Source organism: Clavelina lepadiformis, chromosome 7, assembly GCF_947623445.1.
Source record: "Clavelina lepadiformis chromosome 7, kaClaLepa1.1, whole genome shotgun sequence".
Lineage (NCBI taxonomy): Eukaryota > Metazoa > Chordata > Ascidiacea > Aplousobranchia > Clavelinidae > Clavelina > Clavelina lepadiformis.
Genome location: NC_135246.1, coordinates 19,534,537 through 19,562,485, shown reverse-complemented (window position 1 = coordinate 19,562,485; position 27,949 = coordinate 19,534,537). Strand labels below are relative to the sequence as shown.

General features: G+C 38.7%; 4 protein-coding genes across 5 annotated transcripts; 2 read left to right on the top strand and 2 right to left on the bottom strand.

The window, feature by feature from the left end:
* Positions 1-1,332: 1,332 nt before the first annotated feature.
* LOC143464428 (uncharacterized) lies at positions 1,333-3,844 on the top strand. The gene is made up of 4 exons (XM_076962179.1): positions 1,333-1,768; positions 2,315-2,359; positions 3,023-3,190; positions 3,371-3,844. The coding sequence occupies exons 1-4, from the start codon at positions 1,568-1,570 to the stop codon at positions 3,566-3,568; spliced, it is 612 nt and encodes a 203-aa protein (XP_076818294.1). The 5' UTR covers positions 1,333-1,567; the 3' UTR covers positions 3,569-3,844.
* Positions 3,845-6,024: 2,180 nt separating this feature from the next.
* LOC143465342 (T-box transcription factor T homolog 1-like) lies at positions 6,025-8,889 on the bottom strand. Of its 2 annotated transcripts, none has more exons than XM_076963576.1 (9): positions 8,620-8,889; positions 8,309-8,481; positions 8,058-8,226; positions 7,821-7,964; positions 7,680-7,741; positions 7,320-7,381; positions 6,825-7,034; positions 6,403-6,751; positions 6,025-6,326 (listed from the first exon to the last, which is right to left on the bottom strand). In XM_076963576.1, the coding sequence occupies exons 1-9, from the start codon at positions 8,710-8,712 to the stop codon at positions 6,125-6,127; spliced, it is 1,464 nt and encodes a 487-aa protein (XP_076819691.1). In that variant the 5' UTR covers positions 8,713-8,889; the 3' UTR covers positions 6,025-6,124. The 2 variants fall into 2 exon arrangements, with proteins under 2 accessions (XP_076819691.1, XP_076819690.1); XM_076963575.1 differs by having other exon boundaries at positions 6,025-6,329; positions 8,620-8,885.
* A 1,642-nt stretch (positions 8,890-10,531) lies between these two features.
* LOC143465568 (uncharacterized) lies at positions 10,532-12,645 on the bottom strand. Its single transcript, XM_076963937.1, has 8 exons — positions 12,212-12,645; positions 12,023-12,138; positions 11,701-11,757; positions 11,474-11,560; positions 11,250-11,405; positions 11,019-11,172; positions 10,889-10,951; positions 10,532-10,828 (listed from the first exon to the last, which is right to left on the bottom strand). Exons 1-8 carry the CDS (start codon positions 12,339-12,341, stop codon positions 10,764-10,766), a joined length of 828 nt encoding a protein of 275 aa, XP_076820052.1. The 5' UTR covers positions 12,342-12,645; the 3' UTR covers positions 10,532-10,763.
* Positions 12,646-22,918: 10,273 nt separating this feature from the next.
* LOC143465900 (uncharacterized) lies at positions 22,919-27,873 on the top strand. The gene is made up of 10 exons (XM_076964422.1): positions 22,919-23,077; positions 23,436-23,550; positions 23,933-24,116; positions 24,602-24,774; positions 24,965-25,354; positions 25,542-25,646; positions 25,915-26,007; positions 26,108-26,362; positions 26,433-26,661; positions 26,763-27,873. Exons 1-10 carry the CDS (start codon positions 22,977-22,979, stop codon positions 27,065-27,067), a joined length of 1,950 nt encoding a protein of 649 aa, XP_076820537.1. The 5' UTR covers positions 22,919-22,976; the 3' UTR covers positions 27,068-27,873.
* Positions 27,874-27,949: the final 76 nt, after the last annotated feature.

Genomic DNA, 27,949 nt, shown 5'->3' with positions numbered 1-27,949 from the left:
TCATTTTAGACCTGTTATTGACGTAATAATAGGTTTGGTTGTGAAATCTGCTTCTTGACACGTGACAAGCTGTAAAATGTCACATCCTGTTGTTCGCGATTGCACGGTGTGGCATTGGCATTGACGTTGAGTCATCGATAGTGGATTTCATAGTAATTTATTCGAATAATGACTCATGCTTTACGAGGATTAGCACAGGCGATTATTATCAGCTTAGACGAGTAACATTTTGGAGCTCAGAACGTCTGCGTTCCGGTCTTAAAGTTCGATTATTATTCACAGCGCTTGGGTTTGGGCTAGCCCAACTTTTGCTTCATAACTCGTTTTTGCAACTTTGCTCTAGGCCAAGTCAGGCCCATCAAAAGCTATGAAACCTCTGTTTATTTTGGTTTTAATAGAATTTCGCCCAAACGTTAACCTGCCGAACCAGGCTAAGTGCCACTGCTGCCAAACCTGACCTTTTGTTGAGCAGCGGGTCTATGAATGTATGTGTCGGATATGAAGAGGTAAGCAAGTAATGGATTAAGTGATACGGTCACATTCCATGTTAAACAACTTCTATATAAAAGATTGGCTTGCTTAGCGCGGCAATTTTCAGAAATACTTTTAGATTAGAACTATCGAAAGCGTGATGCGTAATGACGCATGCCACGACAAGAGCGTGAAACGTTCTGCGTCATAGCGTCGTCATACCAAATACGTCAAATTATTTCTGGCATGATGACGTGGTTTCTGCGAAAATTTGGTGAATAAATATTTTGAAAAGTTTTTAAAACAAATAGAAAAAGTAGAAAAATTTGAGAAGCCGTTTTTTCAAAAGTTTACGAGTAGTCAAAATTGCACAAGTATACGCTTTCAAGAAACTTTTCATGTCCCAACAGGCTATATCAGTAGATTACTAAGCCCTGACATTTAAACACTAAGTCGCAATAAGCTACAGCTGGTAGTCAAAAAACTCCAGTTGAAAAAATATGATTAGCTTCTATCGAATCGATTTAACGAAAATAAACTGATATGATCTGTCGTTTTCATTGCTCGAATTTTCAACGTCTCTTGGTCGATCTGTTTCTGTTAAATCTGAAATAATTGTTTCTAATACTCCAAGAAAGTTTTTTGGTCATCAGATTTTCCTCCCTTGGATCTGAATCCTATGAATCCTCTGAATCTTTTTCAGCTTGCGTTCACAACATGACACCCGATGATATGTAAAGTAATTTCGTGACCCCTGGGGGCATGCGTCTATGACCAAATAGTTGAATTTGGCGTATAAGCGATAAAAGCCGGCAAACGTAATCACTAATCAGTAAGCCGGCTGGCATGTCAGGTTGACTTGTTTCAGCACTTTTCTGTTGAGTTCAATTTCAGCCCAGGCAGTTGGGTGGTGAGCTGCTTAAACTGTACCAATGTAACTTTTTGAAAGTGACTTGAACCTAAGCAAAAACTTAGTCTTGGATCATTTCTTTCAGGCTGTAGGCATTGACCTTGTAGTGGCGATATTGCTGCTGTAGTGATTGACGTCATTGTAGTCGGTCAGGGTTATCGTCAAAGATATGAGACAGCACTTTATATGATGTCATCAATTACGTTATCACTGATGATGTGTTTAGTTTTTATTCCACATCGTCTGAAGGCAGTTCCTTTACGTCACAATGAAATCGAACATCGCGTTCGAAGGTATGCCGCAGTCAATGACGTCAGCACGGAAAACATGAGATTGCAACTTCTGAGGCGAGCTCGCCAATTACGTGGGATCTTGCACGCATGGAAGGTGAAGTCATTGTGATGTCATTATTGGTTTGCGAGCAGAATAGCGCTATCGCTGAGGTTAGAAACTGAAATAACTAAATCAAAGAACACGTCCCCTGACGCGATGTGAACTCAACAGATGTGGTAATGACGTGTCATTGCTACCGAGTCTTGAGAGGTTCATTCAACGATGACGTCATCGGCATGATATTTCACCAAGATAATAGAGCTGAATAAGATCATGTTTTATTTGTCAAAGATCTTGTTTTTTACGAAACTGAACTAAATAGAACTCTTGAATGATTTTTGACATAAACTTGAAGGCAGACACCTTGTATAACTCTCTAAACGTTGCCAGCCTGTATAGCATGGCAGAGCTAGTTGATGCACTCCTCCTGTTTATGATGCCCTGAAAGTTTCTGCATAAGTGAAACACGAAAGATTGTCGAAAACCACAATAACCAGCTCGCCATGACTCAATAAATCCGCCCACTAGGCCACAAAATTTTCTGTTACATGAACGGTTGACTCAGCAATTTAAACGAACTTCCTTTTGTTTCTCTCGTAGGACAACGGCGACGACGAATGCAGATTTCAAGTTCCCTGGGGAACGGTAAGAAGTTGGTTTAGTGATTAAAAATATTTGCTGCAATCAATAACCACAGTTGCACGAAACTTGCTACTGTGCTTATCGTCAGCGATAGGTCACAGGACGGTTACGAAATTCGCCATAAACGTAGAAATGCTTTGCCTAAAAATATCACAGATAAAATATGACTTTATCGCAGAGTTTCTCCAAAAGTGATAACTTCGCATCTAAATTTGATCTTGACCCGAAAAATCATCAATTTTGCTTGATCTCCGTTGCATAACGTTTAATCACGGGGTGAGGCATACAACGTGGTTACACGGGTCAAAACCATTTTTTATGTAGCAAAACAGAGGACGCTTTAGTTTGTTCTAAACATCGGTTTTGAAGCTTTGCCTTGATAATCAAAATGCAATAAATACAACTTTATTGACTTTAACACTTCAGCAACCAAGAACGGTCCCCGACTGACCAACCTGTATGAGATTGATCGAGACCGTGTCCACACCTGTCTTTTTATTCTGGTCAATGTCAGTTTTTTTGAAAGATATTTGTCCAGCCTGAGTTGTTAAAGTTAAACGCGTAGCCTAGAAGTATTCGGCCTGTTATGCTCAAAATGTACCGGAATTGTATTCATTTGGGTGATTTAAAAACACAACGATATTGTTACTGTTTGAATTTTTCCAGTCGCTCGCCGATTTTGCCTCCAGTAATGACGCCATTCTGCATCTGACAACCGGTTTGACAATTTTTGATCAATTTCTACGATTTTGTCCGCTCGAGCCCAATTCGCTTTCTAGATTCTCTCAATTTCTTGATCATTTGCGGGAATATATCAGAAGAAAATCTCCCACCGTGAGTTACAGTTCTCTTTTTTAATAATTATGTCAAATACTTTTAAATCCCTGATTATTGTTTGCCTGGTACTTTGTCAAATAATGATCGCAGACGGCACAATAGAAGCAGAAAATGCCAATTGCCGCTTTTTCATTGTATAAAAAAGTTACAACCGAATCTTATGACATTTTTTCAAAGCATCCCGCACAAATCTCTTTCTCGAATAAAGTGAGTAATTCACACAGAAGAACTTCCTTCTCTCATCTTTGTGTGACGAACATTCACGATTATATTCATGAAGTTTTGAGAAAAAGCAACGCAGCTTTCAATTCAAAAAGAAATGCAATCACCGGCAGAGATTTATACAGAAGATACCTCACCAAATGCAGAAGATGAAACCAAACCGTGTTTACGCAATTATTTTGCACGTACGCTTTACATTTTTGTCTTGAAACATGACTGAAGTGTTTTGCGATAGAATATTGTTTTGAATCGCTGAAAATGATTAATTTTGTTAAACTTATTTTATAAAAATACTTTTGTTCTAAAAATTACTAGTTAAAATATCATATATTTATTTTACAACCATTGTTTTACAGGTTTCCAACTTTTTCGTGTTTTACTTGCTTGTCACGTAACTTATTGTTCTTTTATAATAAAATTTAGAACCGATTAGTGGTTATCAAATTTATAAGAATAATTTTAGAAACTTGGTTACAATTTTAATGAGGAAATAACGAAAACGTTGGTATGCAATACTCTCAGCCATTGCGCATCATGTGGTTCAAAAATAATTCATCTTTGCTAACAAAAGCTTTTTTTGATAAAATTTTGCCTAAAGTGAACAGATATGCTGCTAGATTATTGCTCCGTTTTAGTTTTTAACTAAAAACAACAACAGTGATTTTAAAACCGAGTTATAGCTTTCAAAATTTTAGTTGTCGCAATGATGACAGAAAACATTTTAAAGTTAAGCATCATATAATTCTGTGACGTCTGAAGAAAATTACTGATGGGAAAAATGGCGGTTCCTTTTCCTTGATCGCGATGTGATAGTTGAAAGAATGGCACATTTTGACGTAATTGTCACCGGCGTGCAACTTTATACTTCTCAACATCACAGAACTAACGATTACTTCACCGCCAACAAAATTTAATTTTAAGAAACTCATGAATTTATTTTAACGTATCGATAAAATGCACCGCCAGTAAAAACTTTGGTTTACAGGAAAAATTTTCTTAAGTTATTGAAGCGTGAATAACAAGCCATTGGACCATGATTGTATTATATAATTTCGTTTTATATCTTTTAAGATTAACAAATTCAGACAAACTATATATTCTCTGCTGCCCTTTATAGGCGTCTTAAAAGTTGTTATTATTATTGACTTCCAGTGAATTTTTATCAAAATGTCGGACGCGACAGAATAGAAAAATGACTACCGAAGGCATTTACAGCTTCGACCGATAATTTTAATCTACCTGCTAACTGTCAATGTACCAGTTTCCATTCATCGTGTTTATGTACCTAGTATTGGTACATGCACCGCTTGCTTTTGATGATTACATATGTGACGAAAATATGTTAATATTTATGTGTTATTGTTATTGTGCAATATGTGTGTTGTTTCGTATCATATATTTTATAAAGCATTTATTCGAATCTAAAAGCGTTAATTTATTTGATGATCAGAACCTTCCGTTACACATTCAACCCAGACAAGTCGCAAAAGTAACAGCAAAAATCTTTGCTGCCGGTACATTAAATATAACTGATGCTTCTGTTTCATTTTTCTTCATGATTTAAGGGAAATTTGTTTGCAAAATTTTTTAAGTGCATTCTTATGCGGTTCAAGAATATCTTTGATAAAATGGAGATAAAAGAAAATAGTTAAAGAAGGTTTTAAACCCTGCAAGCTGTTATCTCCTGCACATATACTTACAACATCACAAGATTTTGAACAAACTATTCCGTAAAAAGTTCACATTTTATCGTCCGCCCATTTTTGGCGGTTTAAAACGGTGCCACGGACATGCATGTCTGTCTAATCTTGCGCAAAATCTTGTAAAAGCGACGAAGACAAGCCACACCAGTTTATTTGACGATGAGTCATCGTAGAAAATAATATTTTTATGCTGTTGAATTTAGCAACATGATATTATCTGATCGCGTTTTTGTAAATGAGCGGCGATGTCTCCCGCATTGCGTAAAAATTATTTTAAACTTGCAAGCATTTTGATAAAATGACTTAAATTTTGGTCGTCGTAACTTTCACTGCAAATGTCACATGAGATCTTACTCGTATAAATCTTGCAAAAGCGTGCAAAGATCAAAAAACAAAAACCTCAAAAAATGCAGAATCGTTTATCGTGATTGCGCTTGCGTGATTGTGCGCGCGATATGCAGTATCCCCTACTAAAACGGTTTATCGGAATTTTGTGTAACGAGCTACCTTACTGTTACGTACATTAAATTATAGGAGAAACAGTTATAGTTTGACGAAAATAACAAGTCGCTTTAACTGGGTGGCTATGACGTAAATGCGTAATTGTCTCATGCATTGGATTCAGCCAATCATACCCGAATGTTCATTCGAAAAATTTGAATTGAGAAAAAGTAAAAGAACGTGTCTCTTTTTCAATTTTATCTCAAAAATATTGGAATTTTTTTGCGGTCTTTCCTCGGCCTTGCAAATGTGATTTTCCAAGTTTAACGATAACTTTTCCCTTTTTTCCCTTCGCTTAATGATCTTTGCATTTAAGTTGAGATGTGATTTATTCTACATGCACCGTTTTCGCTTCCGTTAATGACGGAAATAAAATGGATGAAAAAGAAAAACCGAAAGCAGACGCTTGTGAAGAGATTTTTATTGTCAAAAAAGTGAAAGACAAAATAATCGGCAGCCAAACTGAGGCGAAGTATAATCCAACTTTGAAAAGCGGCAGGATTGTTTACAAACTGGGCGGGGTTATTGGAGTCCAAACTTGACCGAGATCTGTGATGTCATAATGATCAGAGAGTGGCGAGTGATTGTGCACGTTGAAGTCAACAATGGTAGGGGAAGGCGTTTCGTACGGTAGTGACGTAACACTGCTCGCCGATGATGACGCAGTAGTGACGCAAGCTGCGTTAGGCGGTTGAGTTGCCATGAAACTGCTGTAAAGGAACTGCCGTAAAAATCAGAACTTCTCATTTTAAACAGAAAACCTGAAAAAACTTTGTGAAATACCCGTTATTTTGCTCCGCTACGACATCATGCGTTGTTCCATTTCCGGGATATATCGCGTTCGCATGACCATAGTTCCAGGTAGTTGAAAACTGCGTGACGTCATAACCATGTGACGTCATAGCCACGTCATGGGGCATTTCTCCGGACTGAAGTTGTGGGTTAAAGTCGAACGATGGGAAGACATCTTCGGAGTAAAACTGGTCGGTTACGAAAGGGTCTGAGGTTTGAACGGGGATGGGATCTTGGACCTCGTTCCACTCGGAGGGGTTGAAGTAAGCGGTGCCCGGATCGGGAGCGTTGGGGCAGTGAACGGGGTACCCCGTTTGTTCCTGGGGGAACTGAAATTGTGCTGAAAGGAAGAAAAAAAGGAGATTATTACATAAGAATAATGCACGGGCACGGGCACGCGAGCTGCTGCATACCTGGCGACATTCTTTGGTACACGTCACGGTTGACCGAATACGGGGCGTACCGATGGGTTTTTGACCCGGTTTGTGTTTGCTTCCCGTAGCATGGAGGGTTATGGGGGCTCATGGGTCCCATCGATGGGTTGGGGAAAGAACAGTTAGGGAAATTCCCTGGGGCTGCCACGCTTGATGTTGATTCAGTGCCAGGAATCATCCAGGCGTTGACTGAAAGTTTTAACTCGAATTATTTTGAATGTTTGAAGCAAATAATTGATTTGAGACTTACACCAAGCACCGAGAGCTCTTGTACAGTCACAAAATGGCGGAATAAGATGAGTAATTTATCGGTTGATTGACTGTTAGCTTGGGTTATGTAGTAAGTGCAAATAAGTGTTTAAGGCTTGTTCTCTAAAGTCTAAATCAACATAAAAGTGAGAAATATTGTCGCAAATGCATAATATTTGCCGACAACTAAAACGTTTTTCATCGTAGGAAAACAAAAAAACTTACTTTGCGGGTATTTCTGTGGCATTTGCTTCTGAGCATCAAAGTATTGTTCGCAACCTGCTCGGCTGAGAAAAGAAATTAATTTGTTAAAAAGCGAAATTTAAAAAGTCGAGTAGATGTAAAGGAGCCAAGTAACTACGCCACCGGTGTGATCTCACTACGCAAGGGACAGCAGCGTAGAAGTTATAATTTGTCCATATTTCTAGCATTTTTAGATATTTCAGAATTTGGGTTGACGCAAGTACCCAACAAATTTGAAGAAATTGCTAAAAACGTTAGTTAGTTAGTTTGTTATTACTTGAAATTATTAGGAACATAAAAGAACAGGAAAGTTTTATGAAACAAATTGGAAACTTTTCTCACCTTTCTTTTGCGTCTAAAAACGCCTTCGCGAACGGGTTGTATTTAATCTTCAATGACGTCACCTAACGAACAAAACGAACGTTTTATTTTGAAAAACTTTTACACATTTTGTTGCGACTGCGCAGATAATTTTCCACTCACATCCTCGTTCTGGTAAGCTGTGACCGCGATAAATCGCGTCTCGGGAAAGGAATGAGTCGAGATCATCTTCTGCGAGTCCGCGCCCCCCACTTTTATCACGTGGATGCGGGGCTCGTACTTATGGAGAGAGTTCAACATAATTTGCTGAAAAATCGGAATTATTTGTGAAAATCACGAGCAAGCAAGTTAAGTTTTATGACGTCATAAGTCATCTACTGTCATTTCGCGATTTCTTACCTGGGAGTTGGCGGTCGCTTTGTTGGTAAGTTTGACGCGGCTGAACCCGATTGGCTGCTTCATCCAATGAGAACCGAAGTTTGGTGAATCGGGGTGAACATAAGGGCACGATGACACGTGGGGTTCGGGTTTTCCCCCAGGTATCCACTCACCATTCACATATTTCCACCTTAGAGCAGGACATTGTGACGTAATAAACGATAATTTACAAGGAACAATAACTTACAGTGAGTCATGGGTTTTCGGCTCACCTGTTGTTATCCACCGGAACAAAGTCGAGCATTATAGAATACATAGAGCCGGGTTCAAGTCCCGTCACTGTCGCTTTTAAAACTGGGAACATTCGTCGTCCATTCTTCGTCACAATCATCTCGTTGACGAACTTGTTGAATTTTATCCACAGAGACTGCTCAAGTAACGACATCTAAATAAAATCTGACTCAGGGTCTATCGAAATATAATATATAAAATAAAATCTATAAAATATAAAATATAAAATAAAATCTATAAAGTCTAGCGGTCTATACTAAATGATGCATTGGTAGAACAACATTATCTTTACCTTAACACCATTGTTTTTGTCACTATGATCTGCTTGTGACATCACAGACGAGTTTAGGGCATCTTTTAAGTTTTTTGTGTTAGCTGATTCCATAGTAGGCGAGTTAACAGGTCAAAATCTGAAATAATAGAAAATATTTATTGTTATGTTTCTCATACAAACAAAAATTTCAAAATTAATTGAAACTCAATTTCAAAAAAAGAACAGAAAACTGAAAATTTACGAAAGATTTAAAATTGGGATCGAAACTAAACCTTGACCTTGACCTTACACCTCACTGCGATTCACATAAACTTATCATAATACCACAGCTGCTAATAAACATGCGTTAACATTTGTTCGCCAAATTGACAACTTTCCACCTTAGGCATATCTAGCCCCTTGCGATTGTCACGTGCCGGCGAAAAATCGCGAGCCGCTGTCAGCCGCTACCAATCTTGGACTGCCTCGGCTGGCACTTTGGTGCAAAGTTTATACCCACTACGTCACAATGCGTTTTTTTGCCATCACAATCTTCGTTCGGTGCAGATTGGAGAGCGGGGAAAGTTGATATCGTGTGACTCAGACAAGCGCCGCAGGTGGTCATGTTTCACAGCAGGTAGTCGCCGCACGTGGCATTTTTGTTTTTTTTTCTTACACAAGCAAGTTTGTTTGTTATCTCACAAAGAATTGATACCTTGTGTTGATTTACTTGATTATAAAACATCCTTTTTGATTGTGACGTAACGATAAAGTTGATTGTCTGCAGCGGAAGATGATTTGTTGTTGGTTTTTGTGGAATTATGGCTAAACTTCGTTTTAATGACCTGAAAAATCAATTAACTCGTTGAGTAAAAATTGGTCACAGAAGTTGGTGATCGAGTTAAAACCTGCAGATTGTTGACAGCTTTCAAGTTACTTTAAAAGTTTCAGAATTCTTTCTTTGTCAGTTTTGATCTCATTATTACGTCATAACCTTAATTAACTTTTGCACGACCTTCCGAATATCAGGTTAAGTTTATGACGTCACAAGAATTAATTTGATTTGGCGTCGACTGTCATAAGCGAAAAGCTTCATGAGAAAGTTCGCGACTGATTCAACGTGGGCTGGTAACAGTGGAAAAATATTCAAACGTGCAGCTTTAAACTTAACTCAACTCTACAGTTGACAACTTTTGATTGTCTGTTGACTCTTCGCTTCCCAATGCAATATTTGCTGAGCAAACAATGACCTTTTATTGTCTCACAATCGCCCGCTTTTGCACGTTCTCGCTAAATTCTAAATACGTCATAAAAGGAGCGGCTGATGAACTAAAAGCAATTCAGAAAGTCAAAGCAATGTTTAAGTGAAGACGTTTTCTGAAATATTTCCGATAAGCCATTGTTCCGTCATAAGACAAGCATTGTTATGTGCTATTTAACCTGGCACTGTGATAGTGGTATACTTAAGATTATTTCTTATATATTTCTACTTCACTTTTGGCAAAATATTCACCACGACAAGCGAGCGTGTCTAAGCGTTGCCTCGCGATTTTCTGAAAAAGCTAAATTGGTAAAACAATGCTTAACAGAATAAAATTCAATACCATTTATGTGTTTAGTGGCACTTGGTTAGAGATGCCGTGACGCCCAAAAATAAGAGTTATGGTACCGACAACTAAATAAAGCCACTTGTTGCGTCACAATATATTTGTGCTACCACGTTGCACCTTGATGTTCCACGCTCAATATTTCATCGTCTGCTGCTTTTTTGTTCCAAAAATATCGATAAGAAACATCTGTATCTTTTGGTAAGTGCGGCGTGATGCGGTCCTTTGATGTCTTGATGACTTCTTAAAATTAATCCTGTACAAATCTCTAAACTAAACCAAAACTTTCAAAAATGCCGCTTTTAAAAGTATTTAAAACATGGAAAGAATTTATTTTTGCGTTATCTTATGTGCAGCGACATTATTCCAACGTGGACAAAAGTACACGGTCTCACAGTAAAATCAGTCAACCGTGGCCAAAATCACCAATTAAACGAATTAACTTGTTGCAAAGTTATTAATTAGTTTCAATTTCTTCGTTGAAACTGCAAAGTAGTTGCTGCTTCAGCAAGAATCATCATTTTTACAATGACGTCATCAGACAATAGCATGACGTCATATTTTTCCACGACAAGCTCAGTGGTCGTGTGAAGCGTTCGTATAAGCTTCGGTGGCTTCAAGAAACGCGTCGTCGCTGAACTCTGGAACAAAGATGAAGACGATCTGTTCAGTCCATGGAGGTCCAACTCAATCGGACTTACCTGACGTTTTCCGTTTGTTTCGAATTTTGTCGCTCGCCTTCTTAACAATTCGCAGTTTGTCGTCTGTTGGCAAGAAAGGGGGTTAAGATCTTTATTTCCGTCGTCGAAATTCACCAGATATCATTTTTACCTTCTTCAAAATCTTTCATGATATTTTCGAAGGCGGACGAATACTTTAGACCGTCGGTAGAAGGCGCATAGAAGATGAGAGCAGGCTGCGAGCTCGGCACAGACAAGCTTGTCCTATCTCCGCTAGACGGCACTAATGAGTCGTGTTGAATACCCTGCGTTGCGTAGAGGTCATGAAGTCAACGCCACAAAATTATTTGAAATTTAGAAATTTGAACTTTTCAAAACTCACCCTATCTGTGAACCATCTATTGTCGTGTGACGTCACAGACATGTAGAGCATAAGGGAAGATGACAGCGTCACAATAAGCAGCATTGTGATCAGCGCACACGTCACAGAAGAAATGGCCGTTCCAGTTGCATTACCAGTGTTGCTTTGAAATTTTACCTAAAAAGAAAAATGCACGCTATGATTTAGAAATCCTTTGCATTCGCTACTATGATATACTCGCTTACTTCTTGAGAAATTGCCATGGTAACGCAGGCCAGCAAGCCAATCAGAAGCAGAGTAGCGAAACACGACGAAGCAAGAGCCAAGGCCGCCTGAAAAAAAATTACCCTGAAATATCTGCGACTTGTTGTGTGTTGTTGAAGCTGATAATTTATACCGCGGTACAGTATTTAGGTAGCACAGCACCGCGGTACAGCCCACATTTGATAATTTTTTCGTCTGGCTAACTTACGGAGTATCTTGTCTTTCTCTTGAAAACTGAAACTTTCGCGAATCCATCCACGAGAAACTAAACAATGAAAGCTTGGTGAGTAAATTTTCCAAACCCAGGAGTTTCAACTGGTTCGAGGTCGATTTAACCAACGCACAACCCAACCCAGGACGAACCGGCCAGTTCCTGTGGGTTGAACTACCCTGAGTTTATTTGTATATTGGTCGAGTTGACCGACCACCATTTCAATTCGAACCAGTTGAAGCCAAAATCTGGATCGTTATTTAATTTTGATGAAATTATTTCCTACAAAATGATATAAGATTTCTATTTGCAAACTCACCCAAAATGAAATCCACAAAAACGCCCCTGGTCGACCAATGAAAGACGGGGCTGGTGATGTGTTGCCTTGTGATTGGTCAAAAAGCGCCAAGCTCGCAAGAACGATGACGAGAATGGCTGTAACATAAAATCTCTTTGTGACGTTAAACTTTAGCTTATACGTCATAAAAACAGATCATCCGTCACAAACCAAGTATTATCTCAGTGACTCCGAGCTCCAGAACAAATCGAGGTATTTTGAACGGTACAGAGTCGCCTGGTCTCATCCACTTCAAGTAGAAGATCCTGCAACTCGTGCATTGTTCGTCGCAAACTCCCATCTCTGTTCTAGAACGTTGCCCCGACGGCTGCAACAGTTTTGTGCTATGACGTCACAACTTCTTCACGCTTACGTCACCAAGCTGAAGTGAGCACAGAATATTGAAACAAGTTAAGCTGTAACCTGCCCACTCATTTTACAAACTTCCAATATGGCATCAGCGAAATTCTTCAGAGTAGTTTGAAGCCTTTAGCGAAAGTGCTTTCTTTTATTACGTCATAGATGGTTTTGTGAAGTGTCCATTGATAATAAGCGAGCAAATAATGAAGAGCCCTTGTGTGAAAGATTTGATGTGTTTGTTATTGAGACAATCGTGTATTTTTGCTTAAACCGCTCAATCAGCTCAAAGACATTGGCAAGATATTTTGCGCATAAAAAGGAAACTGGATGTCTCTACAACCTGTGATGATATTGTACGAGTTAATGACGACATTGTATTGACGTCATGATTTTAACGATTAACCGTGTCTGCTCATCAGTGTGATGTCATAATTAAAAATGTGAAAACGACGCTCATTGCGCTTGGTGCTTCTTTAATTATAACCACAAGATGGCAGGAACAAGCAACTTCTTATATCTATATTTTCGAAAGTACAGACTTGCTTTCTGATTGTGACGTAAAAAGTACTTACCTCTGCTTCAGTGTGTCGTTGAAATTATCCTCTCACCCTAATATTGTATCAACCAATCAGATTAAACTGAGTAGAACTTGATAGCTTTCGACGTTTTATAAACATGGCTTTAGAATCATCAATGACATCACAATCAACATTGTTTTGTGGACTCTTTCGGCTTGGCCCTCGTCCAACTAGACGGTTTGTCTTCGTTTTGGTTCCCACGGACGCCGTCTCTCTCACAAAAGGAAACGTTTGTAATAACCACGTGATCACAATTTGCTCTGTTGTAACGTTTGATTTCGAATGAATTTTGATTGGTTGGTTCCATCCGGGTGCAATTATAGCTAATGACGTCATCATATTTGTAATATCATCGTTATTTGGGGGAGGCGTCGAGTATGACGTTTGAGATCATAATTGAGGAAAAAGTGAAACCTTGTGAAGGGATTTCACTGCCGGTTTCAAACTTTCTGCAGTTCGCGCTTTTCCAGCCACAACCTTTTAACAACTAATCGATCGCTTTGTGACGTAAGAAATTGACAAAGATGTTGACAAACAAACAGTTGAGTTTTTATAAAAACATTAGAGACGTCAATCAAAGTTTATAAAAAGCTAATCAAGGGAGCGGTTCATGCTCTGTATAGAACGCAACCTGATAGTCTGAACGAAACCAATTGATTGTGTCGTGATCACTACCGGTTTTGTGAACGGAAGAAGCAATAATTCTCGTTACGAGCGCGATTTCATTGAAAACGAAACGTCAATTAGCGGGACAAGGAGGTGTTGTTTGTTTGTTTGTGTTGGTTCTCAGGTTGCATTGACGAAGAGAGCAAAAAACATCGTTTCAACTCCACACCACGTGTTGCACTTAACGCTAAATTTTTAGCTTAAGGGCGTAAGTGTGATGTCATAATAAAGTAATGCGATGTCATAATAATAGTTCACAGTTATTGAAGAGAATTTCCGAAAGTGAGACTGCAGGTGTTTGTCTTTATGACGTAACACACAGCCATTCATTACACAATGACTGTAGGTATTCACCAATTTCCAGCGCTCCACAAACTTTATCAAAAGTTTTGACAACCAGCTACGAGGTTCACTTCAACTCAAACAGACCCTTTCGCCACGAAACAAGATTCAGGAAAAAAACGTCGCTAAAATATGAGGCCCCACCCCTCATTCTGCCCACGCCAATGTCAGTTCTTTTTATGGCGTTGCTAATGGCAACAAGACTTAAAACAGTGTTTATCAAATCTACACAGGACGAAGAAAAACCATTGATTGAAATGTTTACAGAACCTGAAAGAGCAAAGAGCGTCCACACGCTACAATAAACAATTGAAAACGAAAGAACATTTCTGGAATATTTCAACAAGTTCGGGCTTTTCCATTATTGTGATGTAATACTTAACAGAGATCACGTTTCTTTCTACTTATCGATCGCGTTATCGGTGCTAAGGAAGGTACTGAAGCCAGTATGTGCAACACTACATCGATATATCTTGTTATGTTCAAATATCCCGGTTCAAACCAAATTTCTAGCGCATATGTAGTGAAAGCATCTGCGTCACAATCGGTGTCTATTACACCATAAATGAAGCAAAAAGACCAACCGTGACCCAGCCGCAATTAATAACCATGATTTGGCACAAAACTACCACATATCACTGTAACCATAGCAACCTAATGTACATCTTTACAACATTGCGGGAAAAAATGGAACCAGCCCAAATTTCTTTTAAAATGTGATCCAGTAGGTTGTCGATATGGGACTCCAGTCACAGCAGACGTCCCGAAGTGTGACGTGAAAAAGGCGAGATTGTTTCGTCACAAATCTTTCTGAAAAGTTTTAAAACTATAGAAGTTTCTCTGACGAAAATGTGTTCGTTCGCAAGCAAGGAAACAAATTGTCGGCGCACGCCGCAACAATTGCTGTTCAGACAGAATTATTTTCATGCGAGCTCTGTCAAAGACTGCAAATGCTGAAGCCTTGTGCACACAAGTTAGCACACAATAAGTTAGCACACAACAAGCTAGCGTACAAAAGGGCATTAATTGCTGATAATCCTGCACCGGATCTGCTCATTTCGCTTTTACGGCCTCGCTTTACGACAGGGGCAGGCGACAGGAAAGCTAATTGGTACAAGACAGAGTTTGATTTATAGCTCCGGGAAGTTGGCTGAAATCGAAGTTTTATGTTTTGTTTGTCGAAAGCATCGCTTATTAACGCGACCGCATCGGTGATAAATTACTTCGAAACTTGTCAACTTAGTTCGATTTTGATTGCGTTTGTGCTCGTTCTGCCATAAATTACGCCGAGTTCTTTTCGAAAATTAGCTTTTGCGTTGTATGCCGATCGAGGTAGCAAAAGCATGTATTACGGGTTCCGCAACTATCGGCCGCTAAAAATACGTAACAATCCTATCATTGACGTAATAAAATTAAGCAAATAAGAATTGAAATGGAAACTTAAAACGGGCAGAAATCCTATCAAATTATTTATAGCTCCATGTTTTGGCTAAAATAAATAAACTTGTCACGTAGATGCCGTTTCCATGGGGTCAGTCCAAACTCGTTATATTCGTTTTATGTCGTAAATGAGCTCGTTGTGAAGTAATAATCGCGGCAGCAAACAATTGTGCATTGTGATATAACAAACGAAACCCTGTTTCAGCAAACACTTCGTCGTCAGGAAGTTTTTTATGATGAAATAATTAATCATTTACTATACGTTAACTTTCGGTTTTTCCGCTGTTGAACAAATAACATATCCTACCGAACATTGTGATGTCACAATGCGTTTTATAATTCATCATTTCATGATTTTCCTTTCAGCTTCACGGTGTCATAAAATTAAAAATTTCTCGGTCTACTTCAATCAATATTTCTCACCATTAAGCCTCAGTTAATTATTGAAATAGCGGCTCGTCTTGTGACGTCACAATATGCAGCGATATTGGAATAATCCGAAAGCAAAAACACTCCGACAGCCACGACCATATTTGGTATCGGTATCGATTTGAGTCGCTACGCCCGGGGCAAAAAAATGAAGAAAGAATGTTCAAGGAATGGCAAAATAAAACGAAAATCGCCGCGTTGCAAAAAGCGATTCGTTTTCGAACAGAGGGAAAGCGTCAAATGTCATATTTTGTGAGAAATTTCAGTGATAACGTTGCTTTTATAGTACGAACAAAATTAATTTAAAGTGGCCTGATTAATTCCAACAAAGCTATACAAGTTTTTGTGTCTTTTCCAAACTTAACCAAATATGGTCTTGATATAATTTTATTTTTTGATGTGTTTTTGCAACATTTTAGATTTTCTTTCCCTGTAGAGATCTTTGTTGTTGAAATTAATACGGACGCTCTTTTGCATCGATCATATGACCTCATAAAGCGATAAACAAACCAGTGATACGTAACAATATAACCATGACAACCGCAGACTTTCAAGAAGCAGTAACCAATCTGGTTTTCTATTTCTGACGCATCTGTCATGCGCTACGTTACCACGCACGGCGTTTGCGTCAGATTTGACGCAAAAGACAGGGCGTAGCAGTCGCGGGTATAATTTTATCTGAAATTGTTCGGATTTGGAGCGACTGCGTGCGTGGAAGTTCTATGTTTAGAAGCGACACTTTATCGTGTTGCTAATTCGAATGCGCGGCTAAAATCGACAAACAAACGCACAGAATCGATAAATTATTTCCAACAATCGAAAGTATTCTTAAATTTTGTGACGTTTGTTTAACAATTATTAGGGGAAAAGTTATTCTCGTTATGACGTCACTCTAGAATACAGGAAATATCGGTTGAAGCCAAATTTGTCTGAAGAGAAAATATGAAACCGAAAATACCGGGAGCCTATGCAATTCTGACGTAACAATGCTCTTATGGTCACAAAATGAGGACAGCAACGACAGCGAGCATCAGATAGAAGGTTGAACGACCTGTTGACGTTTGCAGTCAACAGACAGAGAGCTTTCCTGCCCATTGTGACGTTTAGTGCAAACAAAAGACCATTTTTGTTTCGGTTTTCCTCTCCATGGCAAAGCCTGGATGCAGGGTTTTGTGACGACAGGTTAACGTCACAATGGTTGTTTTTGCAAGGCAGGTTTTTTTAAAGGAAGCCCAGGTTGGTTATTACGTAAAGAAATCGTGTGATTATGAATAGAGGTGATTTGATTGGCGATTAGGGCCAAACAAAGCATTGTTGCATAATAATGCGTCACTTATTACGTGACTAATAAGTAATAATGCATTGTGACACCGAAGTCAACCTTAGAGAGCTTCTTAGAGCAGAAAGCTTTCCAATATCGGAATCATCGCGAGGTTAAACAGCGCGAGGCGTTTAATGGTTAATTCGCGCCCGTATTTGCTAAATGGGCGTCGCTGGAAGTTCATAATCACAGACTACGAGCGAATAAAGGGCATTGTGACGCAGCCAGGTATAAGCGATTTTCAATTCATTTATTTTATGAACGAACTGAAATGAAAAGAGCTCGGATTCGACTATTTCGTCATAAGCATTTTCATTATGACGTGGTAAGAAAATATCAGAAAGAACGAAGCCAGTTTTCCTCAGACCACAACTCATAGTCAGGCTAAAGGTGAAAATGCATTTGACCGAAAGCTGTACAAAATGATCATTGTGACGTCACAATCGTTGTAGTTAACCTGTGCAGTCGGTAACGAAAGTGCATGGACGAGATAAGAAGGTTTGAAAAGGAGATGCTTGAATAGCTTTGGTCAAACAAAACCGGCTCAAAAGACAACCGCGACACATAATCTCGACAGTTCTAGTTTAAAACGCAGAGCGCGCCCGAGCCCTGTTACACGTCGCTGAGCTTGATTGACACATCGTGCTCAAATTGAAACCTCTGCCGTGTTTTGGAGGCGAGGTTTCGGCAAAAAAAGGAGAGATTTTCGGGATAAGATTGGAGCCGATGAGTATAAGTTGAGAATTGTTAGAAAGAAACAGTGCGTCGTGATGATTAGTTTAAGAAGCTGCCTTGTCTAAGCTGAAACATATTTTGGTGAGTTGTCGAATAATAATTTTGTCACTTTTGGATATTTTGTAATCACTATTTACATCTGAATGCGTTCGAGTAAATTTGTGGTAAAAATTTCCCTACAATATACTCTTTGGTCATAAATGGATATCTCTGTATTTTTTGCTTGTCATTATGACGTTATAATCGACTCAATTTGAAAGTCATGTGATTTTCGTAGCATGATTAACTCCGAGTAAAACTATTAAAAACTTTGGCGGGAAATATCACGTGCAAAATCCTTATAAGTCAGTTTTCTTAACTTACCACGTCACTGGATTTTTGCAAATAAACGTCACTTGTTTGTTCACACCTTCCATTTTCCAAGTAACAATCGGGTTCTGTGACGTTTTTTGTCGTGTGTGGAGTCACAATGTTTTTCCATCATTTGTCGTTGTTGCTGTTTGTTATTTTAAACTGTTTCGCGGACTCTGACTCAAACTCCTAAACTTTACTCAACCAGTTATCTTCATTATTACGCCACAATCTCAACATAAACACTACTGTAAAATGTTGAAAAATATTCAAGTTTTCTTGAATCGTGAGGGGTTAGGCCCGGCTTGTTATTGCTTGGGGCACTATATGGTCACTTTGTTTTTCGCCTTATTCTCCGACCGAAGCAGAAATTCTAAATGTTCCTCTCTGATAGATACTAATTAAGATTTGACGTCATCATATTGGCATTGCAAAAATCATAACCGGACCAAATTCTGTCAAAAGTAAGAGATGGTTCGAGAATTTGATGCTGACGTTGCAGTAACAATGTGTTTTGAAGGTGATGTGCTAGGCAGACGCGATGGACTTCAAACGGAAGCCTCAGATCCTATTTTTGTGAACTTTCAAGTCAGTTTTATCAAATAATTCCGCTCCAGGGCGAATTGAGAATTGAGAAGTGGCAACATCCCAAATTTAACAAAAAAACGTGCAAAAAATTAACTTATAATTAGCAACTGCAATATTATAGAGACCAATACTAATACGACAACACATCCCTGCACCTTTACCATTGCCCACCGATAAACAGATTACAGTTGAGATGTAACAGAAAGTCCCGGGTTCAAAATCGTTCTGGCGCTGGTGGCTGTAAATAGATTAAGCGCGAACCTCGCCTAAGCCAGTTAACTCGAATCAATAATTTACAAATCTAAAGTTAACTATACGTGAATAAATTACGATCTTTGACTTCTAAATTTGACGGCTCACTTTCAGGTGACGTTTCCACGTGACAATGCGTTTATTTTTCTTGACTTTGAGTAAATTCTGAATCATATATGGCTGCTGTCTGCAAATTTATCGTCAATGACGGTCAGTATTTTAATGCTATGCTTTTTCCTCAATTTGAAAACAACGTTCGCAAAAGGGCTTGTTAAAAAGTTAGGTCAATTCTCGAAAGAGAGAAGAGTCGAAATCGCTTTTGCTTTTATGTGAAAACGTTAAAAATTTTATAGGTATGAAGTCATAATAAAATTGATTGACTATTTCTTAAGAATACTTTCCAACAGGCGTGAGTTTTCAAATAACCTTTGTGGTAAGATAATTTTTAAAAGTATTTTTGCTGTTAACCATTTTGCTGCATATTTTTATAAATTTTAAAACGAAATCTGTGATCTGTCAAAATACTCTGTTTGCAAAATCTGTCAAATATAAAAGATTAAATTGTCTAAAACAAAATTAGCCTAAACAGGAAGCGTCGTCATTTTCTGGCAACGATAAAATAATGTGACGTTATTTTAACTTCCGGTTTGTCTATTGGCATGCATGCAGTAAGTCAGCAAACACGTCACAATGCATTTAACAATAGCACAAAACATTACCTTTCAATCGTATCTATTTGCTTTCTTACTCAGCGTAGACGTCGTGACTTATATTCGTGCAGTGTGTGCCATTATACCAGGAAACAAAAATAAATTTTATTGCCAGCGTTTTTCCGGTTGGTGGTTAATTTGGAAAAAACGGAAACAATGACGGATCTTTTCATCTATTTTGGAAACGCCCACAAAATTTTTCAGAATTTTAAACCAAAAAGTCCCGAAATACGTTGGTATTTTATCCCCTGACTCTATAAGCGACTAGTAAAGCGCTAATTACTAAAAGTTGCCAGAAATGAACACGATTAGCGAATCGGCGTGCACATTTGCAGCCTATGCGTCGCTGCTGACTAATCGCCTGCATAACACCATGACTTCTACAGTAGCCTATGCCTGGGAACCACGCTTTATTATTGCGCGCCTTTTTGTGTTATGCGCGCCGTTTGTCGGCCGGTAGATTGTCCGGGAAATAGGTCTTTGTCTGCATCCTGGTCTTAAACCTTACACCGCCATGTACGTTCAAGGAGGTTGAACCAAAACTTATCACCAGCGAGGTGTGCGATGTGCACCTCCATATACGTAGTTATAATAACGACTTTCATAAATAATATGACGTGATCCTGTGGTCGTGATGTCATAATGACAAAAGCAAATTCGTCAGGATGTGCAACCAACCGTGTCGATTTAGAAAGATTTTACCAAAACGAACCATTTAAGCAGAACGGTAGAAAACTTGGATTTTTTTCATGTTTTTCAATTTTCGCAAAATCGTTCGGATTTTGAGAAATTTTATTTTCCCCGTTAATAGCAGGTCCAAGTCACGTGGTAACATTAATAGCCTGTCGTGTTATTTGCAGGTCTTCAATCTAAATGCGGCATATTGTGCACGTTTTATGAGCACGCCTTTACATTGGCCCGACTAAATATATATTTTGCGCGTTATATAAACCTGCCCGTCATTTTACCGCAGTTTTAGTCGTGAAATTTGCCACATCGGGTCGGACTTTCATTCTATGTCCGCTTGAGTTAAAACTCCAAGGAACAGGTTTAAAGTGCAAAGTGAGACGGATGCATAAAAAGTTGGATTATTGTAGAAAAAGTTTTGTGGAGATATTTTTCTAAATGAACTTGCTCAAATGCGATTGGTCAGGAGTAAAAATGTCATAAACAGGTTTCTGCAGATCGACAGAGATAATTATTGCGTAGCGGAAAATCACCAACATGAACCAAATAAGTAAATTTAGTTAAAATTTGTCAAGATTGTTTGAAATAAGCGGCTAAATTGCCAAAAATAGCGGATTATAGAAACACACGACAAAAGCGACATTTAAAATGTCAAAGCTCTTAATTTTTGGTGATGCCTTCGCACACTTTGTAAATCTCCTTCTGTTGCAAAGTCGGCAAAAACATTTATCGGAAAAACCAAAATTTCATACGTTTCGCAACAGAAAGTGAGAAAGTTAGCCTCAAATTATGTTTTGCAAAATGTGGTGGAGGAATTTTTCACAGAAATCGCTTTTTTCGCTTAATCGCTTAAATCGGCTTTTGCGACCTCGCGGCTTCGCTACAAACAAGGAAACTGATTTGCGAAAACGAAAGCGCGAAAAACCGCGGTATTCTAGTATGTTAGTGCTGCCCATATCTGGTCTAGCAAACGATTTTTTATTTTAAGTAAAAGATTACTTTTAAGCTAAAAAATTGTTAAAATTAGATTTGATATAGCAAAGATGTCAGAATCTGCTTATAAGCTTCTTATAACGTGATATAGCAAAATAAATCAAAGTCGATTAAGCCAAAGTTCAAGGCTAAATACCAGTAAGTGGTTTGCAACATTTACAAAATCCATAATCCAGGCAGCCGGGTTACTGTTGAGATATTTTTACTAAATTCATGACGCTTAGAAAAAGAACTTTGCACCTTGTTTTTGGCGCAAAACTAAAAATCGAACCTCTTTCTATCAGGAAATCTCGTTGCCAGTTTAAAATATCTCTTGCACTTTATCGAAACAATGTCAAAATCGTTGCTTCTGGCCATGTTGCGTATTTTTAACCACCTGATATGTTTTCTACGCACGAATCGTGACGCTTTGTACGCGCTTCGCGTGACAATCGAAGCTTAGTTCTTAAAGAAATGAATTTTGCTGAGCAGCTTTGGAGAAAAGTTTCGATCAAATCAAATGTCATTTTTTAACCTTCACTTTCAAATTCTTTGCGCGTTATACGCCTACGCATTGGAACAGCCATGGCAGGTGTTGTCTCATATTGTTTTATGCTGTATGCTCCATCTACATTATAGTCTACGTACTTCTTGGAGAAGTACGTAGACTATAATGTAATTTTTGTAATTTTTTAATTTTCGTTTCATACTTGAAGATTACTATTTATTTATATAAATAAAACTACTAGCTTGATTTTAATTATCCTAAGGCCATATTTCTACATTAATTACTACAGCTTAAACAAAGTAAATGTTCAATTGTTTAACATAAAACCGAACGATGATGATATAATTTTAATGCAATGTTTTTCACCAAATTAATTAAAATTGCAACAAATTGGACTGAAAAGCCGTTTGATTTGAAAACGTTTTCCATTCTTAGAGTTGCTTTACCTGCTAAATTTTTATTGTTTTGCCAAACGATATCCCACTCAAAAATCTTCTATTCTAAATATACACAAAGCCTACGTTAGCCTTGACATTTGGGATTGCAACCTTGAACATAGACTTACGTTCAGCACAACCCATATTTAGCTGCGGTGGCCAATCATATAGACGACGGCGGGAGAATTTACGCTTCAGATTCGCCGGTAGCCGATGGTAACAAGAGATACGACGCGCGAAGTGGCTTAATTTTCCTTTGCATCCAATACAGATTAACAGGAAAAATATTTAACCAAATTTTCCAGTTTGGCAGAGTACGCTCGCGGTTTCAGTGGCTTTTTTCCCGCCTTTAATAGTTGATAAATGTTTTCGGAGAACTTCACTTAGCAGAAGTGTTTTTACGGTGTTCAGGTTAAACCATGGGTGCTGTAAGCATTTATTTCTCTTTAGCTACTGTGCTGTTTGTTTGTTAAAAAAAGATGTTAGAGTATAGCATAGTAACCAATCAGTCTTTCTGCTTTAGATTGTAGGTTATAACCAGTATAGGTGTATACACTATAATGGATGCCAAAAGCAACGAACTTAACTCTTCAGAAAGCGACAATTTTGCACCGGAGTACCGAGACAGGCTAAGAACTTGGCTGATTAAGATGATACACAGGTGAGAAAAATTTGATGTTTTTTGTAGAAAATTTCAAGTAGTAAATCGAACCCATAGAGCGAATAACAAAGAAAAGTATGTGCCAAGAAATATACCAAAGCGTAGCAAGCATGTTAACAGAAAATCAAATGTTCCTCACGTTAAAATCAAATCGAACTTAAAGTGACGCTTCTGTCCATGAAGCATCTGAAATGTTGTTAAAAACAGGAACACAACCGTATAGCTTAGAATTTACCAGTAAAAGAACGTTCTTATTGTTGTAAACAAAGCAAACGTCGGAGACAAAGGAGCTTGAAAGCAAAAGTAAAATCATCCATAATAAGCTGTTTATACAAAATCTCACTTTGTGTCTGCTTAGTGAGACGATTCCAGGCCTGAGGTGGGAGAACGATGAGAAAACGATATTTCGGATGCCATGGAAACACGCGGGAAGACAAGATTACAACTTAGAGGAGGATTCAAAGATTTTTATGGTTAGTTTACTTTATGACATCACAAAGCACTTTTTAGTGGTGCTTGTTTGTTAATATTTAACCATTCTTTCGTTTATTCTTTAATCTGTTGCATTCTTTATAAAAAAAGCAAATATTTTAAAAAAATTGTCTTTCAATTATTTTCCTCCACAAAGAGATAAAATTTTTTTTAAATTTTGCAAATTAAACAGAAGAAGATCTAAATTAACTTTCTAAACAATTTCGAAACAATTTGTAGGCTGAAATAATTGTACAGCCCAAATTTCCAGTCGGCCTAAAAACGTCGCCATTTTGTATCGCTTTCGACAAATCTTTTTCCGCGAAAAACCAAAATCCGACTTTTATCACTTTTCACAGAAAACAACAAATTTGTTTTATGCAGGCGTGGGCGAAACACAGCGGAAGATACAGGGAAGGGGTCGATAAACCGGAACCGATTGTTTGGAAGACAAGGCTCCGTTGTGCGCTCAACAAGATGCCAGACATTCGAGAATTGCCCGATCGCAGCAGGTTGGACATCAGTGAACCTTACAGGGTCTATCAGCTCCTTCCGCCCGTACACAAAGGTAAGAGGAGCGACACAAATGTTGTTGGTGTTTCGTTGTACGCGTAACTTAACTGCAAAGATGAGTTTTTGATTTAACTTTTTCTTTATCTAAACTATGTAGCTGCTATGTATGTATACAGTTATAGTTACACGTATGTAATCTCGACTCAATACATATCCTACTTGAAAAAAATGAACATCTTCAAAATACTTCCAACTTGATTTTCATTAAGTCTGTTTTAACCTTATTAAAGTACTTAGGCCAATATCGATGTGTTTAACATTAAAAGTGTTATGGCAAATTATGGTGATTAGCGCAATCTACTTGAAACAAAATTATCATAAATTACTTCATTCAAGCGATTGAAAAGTCTAGCGATTAAGTAATGACGGAAAATAAAAACATTTGAATATTTGCTTTTCTAAAATTCCAAATATATTTTGTTGTGCCAAAACCAGAAATTTTCTGTAGAAATGATCAAAATTGATTTGGATTTTCTGCAGCCTCCCAAATTCGACGAAGATTATACAAAAGGAGTCAAAGTCAGGAACCGGACCACGGTCACGGCTTTGGCGAAGTTGGTCAAGGTCAAATATTTAAGAGCGGAGCTTTTGAGGTGAACGGAGAAAACTGGACCAAGCCGATTTCCGCTCAGAGAAGAAACAGCTCAATCGACGTAAGTTGACGATCGTGCTGCAATTGGAAGTGATAAAATTAGCAGCATTATGTGCAACATAAAGCTTCTATTGTTTGTCCATAAAGACGCTATAACTTTTATTGAGTCACTTCTTGTAATCAGCAAGGCTTACTAAAAAAACTTTGTCTCATGGCGCCATTTTCGTTGATTCTCCATATTGTGATGTTAGACTGCAGGCTATGCTGGAAAAACATCGCCGCAATTGCTCGAGGCGCAGGCATTATCTTCGCCGCGATTTTGGTTCAGTCCTCCCGCGCAGATACCGTTGAAATCGTCAATCTCTCCAGTCCTATCAACGATGCACCTTTCCCGTCCTAATCCGGTTCCTCTAGATACAGCGGCAACTTCCGTCGGACATTCCGCTTATCCGTTACTTCCTCCTTTTCCAACGCCCTTCACTTTTCCGCCTTCCACCATTCCGCAACTTTTGACAGCTGCTGCTCCGTGTTTTGAAGCTTTCCGACAACAACTCACACTTGCTGGTCAAGCACTGGCACCGGGGCAAAGAAAAGAGGCGGATATAGCTTTCGCATTATCCAGAAACGTATCACTTGAACAGGTGAGTTGTTACGATGATTTGGCCAGTGCATGCGTGAGATGATTCATATGCGCAATATGCTGCTTAACCGGATTTTCGCCGAATTGAAATCTTGTAAAAGGTCGCTGCAAATACTAACATAGTAAATTCATGTTGGAAAACCCCGTGTTGTCAGACTAAGCTAAGACCTGTGTTTGTTCTTGTAAAGGTCAACGCCAAGAAATCGCTGGAGAGCGTCAAGTTAGAAAAGGAAGACGTTATCCGGCATAGGCTGTCTAAACTAGCCGAAGGGACAGACGACATAGGCCACAACGTAAGTGCTCGAATTCCGAGACTTGAAAACAGTTGATTAACGCCTTAAGCCGATTTAATTAAACCAAGACGCCTGACCGCTGTGTAGTGTTATGTTTATTACCCAGTCGCGTTTTTAATTGTTATTGCCGTTGAGATAGGGAATTCCCACTTTCGAACCTGGTATGGGCTCATTAAGATCAAAGCCAGCAAAAGTGGTTTTAATATGATAGTTAAGTTCACGCCCAACTCTGAAACGCAATTAACGAAACGTTGTCGTTTTATTCCAGCCTTTCATGCTGCATCGTAAAGCGGCAGAATTAGAAGAAGTTTTGGCAAGCTTGAAATTGCTACTCGGGCAAAATTCGTCGGAACAACCGGAGGTGCGTAAACACCGACGTCATCAAATCGTGATCGATTCTGCTTAATCGGTGTCGATGTTTCTGACAGGTTATTTTGTTCTAATAACGATTATTACATCAGAGGTCGACATCGCGTATGAGACTCGATGAAGCGGAGAAAAGAATCAAAGTTTTGGAGCGAGACCTTGCCGAAAGTCGTACTGCGCATGCGCGTGAAAGGGAAGCACGAGAAAAGCTGGAAATCGAGCGCGAGAAAACGAAAGTAGTCTTGGAGCAGATGGGAGATGGTATAAGAAGTCTTGCTGTGCGTATTCATCCGCGGGATGAGGAAATGTTGAGCGCATTTTCGCGACAGACAGCGATCCAACCAATTAAGGTGAGTTCTAATCCGCTTTGAATAAAACTTTAATGGGAAAGTACCGAATGTGACGTATTCATCTTTCCAGAACTCCAATGACGTGTCCAGATTCCAGAAGGAAAGCGAACTCCACTCAACTCAGACAACAACAACGGCGTTTAGTGACGTCACACAAGCCGCAATTATGAGGCCACACACGCGTTACTTTCAAGTGGAACCAAATCGTTTCGTGGCGTCGCAAAGTCCCACTCTAGAGCGCCATCTATCGAAAGATGCGTCATCGAAGCGATTATCGCCGTCGCCGTTGGACCTGAGCGGTGAGTGGCGACCATTTGTGGAACATTTTCATTCTATTTTGATAGATTAGAATTTCCTAAAAAGTTTTTGATGTGAACTGAACATCTCACCTTTGATATAGTGACGTCACCGACTAAGAGAAAAAGGACTTCCACCGAAGACAGCGACACCTATTGGGGAATTCCATCAAAGTCTGTGAGGTCATCATTCAGTGCCGGGAGGTTGACGTCACTATCACCTTGCCATTCATCTGACGAAAAACGAAGTCCGACGTCACCGCTCTCGGCTTCAAGCGAATCATCTGATTACGTCACAAGCAACAGAAAACCAAGAAGCACTGACCTACGTAGCAGCTCTTTGTCGCCGCCCCACCGAGCCGGTGGATTACTGCAAAACCACCACCAGGGGACTATTCAAGTCAGTTGACTAAAAGAACAGCCCCACAGCCAAAGTTATGTACATGACTAATAACGTACTTGGCCGGGTGACGTACTAAGCCTAATTAAGACGTACAAAGCCAAATGACGTACTCGATTTAAAGATTAGACTGATTATTGCCTCATAAAATAATTACTGATTCGTGTTGGTGCAATCCAATTTGTAAGTTGTTGAACGAGTTATTTGAATTTTCTGTTCCATTTGTCAAAATTTGTGCCAAATCCACTTTAATCAAGAATGTGCGAAATATTTTACAAAAGTTATAACTGTTGTTGTCGCCTTAACATATTGCTTTGTCTAACGTCCTCGCTCGCTTTGCTGCTTCGCTTTGACCAATCATAACACAACGAAAAGATGATAAATTTTATGCCATAGAAACATGTGTTGGCTTCGTGGGTTACATTAGACACACAGTCTCATTAGATCATTCATTCTATTCTTTTCGATTTGATTTCAACAATTGACTCTCCTGCTTCTTGTAAAATGAATTTGTCCAAGAAGACATAACCTGTTCAAGTTTAATCATATCCAAATTTGAATCAACTCCTCATTTAACACTGCGGCAGAGATGAGAAAGCTGTGGGTTATGCCACGTCGACCAGACTCTGTTCAACAAAAGATTGGAAACATGAGATATCGATTGTATAAGCATGTTCTAGAATTTGCAATTGATGAAACCTGAGATTCAACTTTTAGGAAAATAGATTTTTCAAAACTTGACAAATATTTTGTAGATAAGGCTGTGGATGAATTCTAAAATATGACAAATAAAGTTTGAAGTTAACTGCAAATGGTTGCCAATGACAGCTGTTTTATTCTGACCGCTCATGGGTTTTAGTGCTCAGCGGCCAATAGTGATGTATATGGTCC

Coding starts and splice junctions, on each gene's coding strand:
- LOC143465568 (XM_076963937.1), bottom strand. CDS start 12,341: ATGGGAGTTTGCGACGAACAATGCACGAGTTGCAGGATCTTCTACTTG. Junction 11,758..12,022: donor TTTTGTGGATTTCATTTTGG/GTGAGTTTGCAA, acceptor TTCATTGTTTAG/TTTCTCGTGGATGGATTCGC. Junction 11,561..11,700: donor AGAGAAAGACAAGATACTCC/GTAAGTTAGCCA, acceptor ATTTTTTTTCAG/GCGGCCTTGGCTCTTGCTTC.
- LOC143465900 (XM_076964422.1), top strand. CDS start 22,977: ATGGATGCCAAAAGCAACGAACTTAACTCTTCAGAAAGCGACAATTTT. Junction 24,117..24,601: donor CCTTCCGCCCGTACACAAAG/GTAAGAGGAGCG, acceptor GATTTTCTGCAG/CCTCCCAAATTCGACGAAGA. Junction 24,775..24,964: donor GAAGAAACAGCTCAATCGAC/GTAAGTTGACGA, acceptor TTGTGATGTTAG/ACTGCAGGCTATGCTGGAAA.
- LOC143465342 (XM_076963575.1), bottom strand. CDS start 8,712: ATGGAATCAGCTAACACAAAAAACTTAAAAGATGCCCTAAACTCGTCT. Junction 8,482..8,619: donor ACAAAAACAATGGTGTTAAG/GTAAAGATAATG, acceptor GATTTTATTTAG/ATGTCGTTACTTGAGCAGTC. Junction 7,965..8,057: donor AAGCGACCGCCAACTCCCAG/GTAAGAAATCGC, acceptor CCGATTTTTCAG/CAAATTATGTTGAACTCTCT.
- LOC143464428 (XM_076962179.1), top strand. CDS start 1,568: ATGATGTCATCAATTACGTTATCACTGATGATGTGTTTAGTTTTTATT. Junction 2,360..3,022: donor TTCAAGTTCCCTGGGGAACG/GTAAGAAGTTGG, acceptor GAATTTTTCCAG/TCGCTCGCCGATTTTGCCTC. Junction 3,191..3,370: donor TCAGAAGAAAATCTCCCACC/GTGAGTTACAGT, acceptor ATTTTTTCAAAG/CATCCCGCACAAATCTCTTT.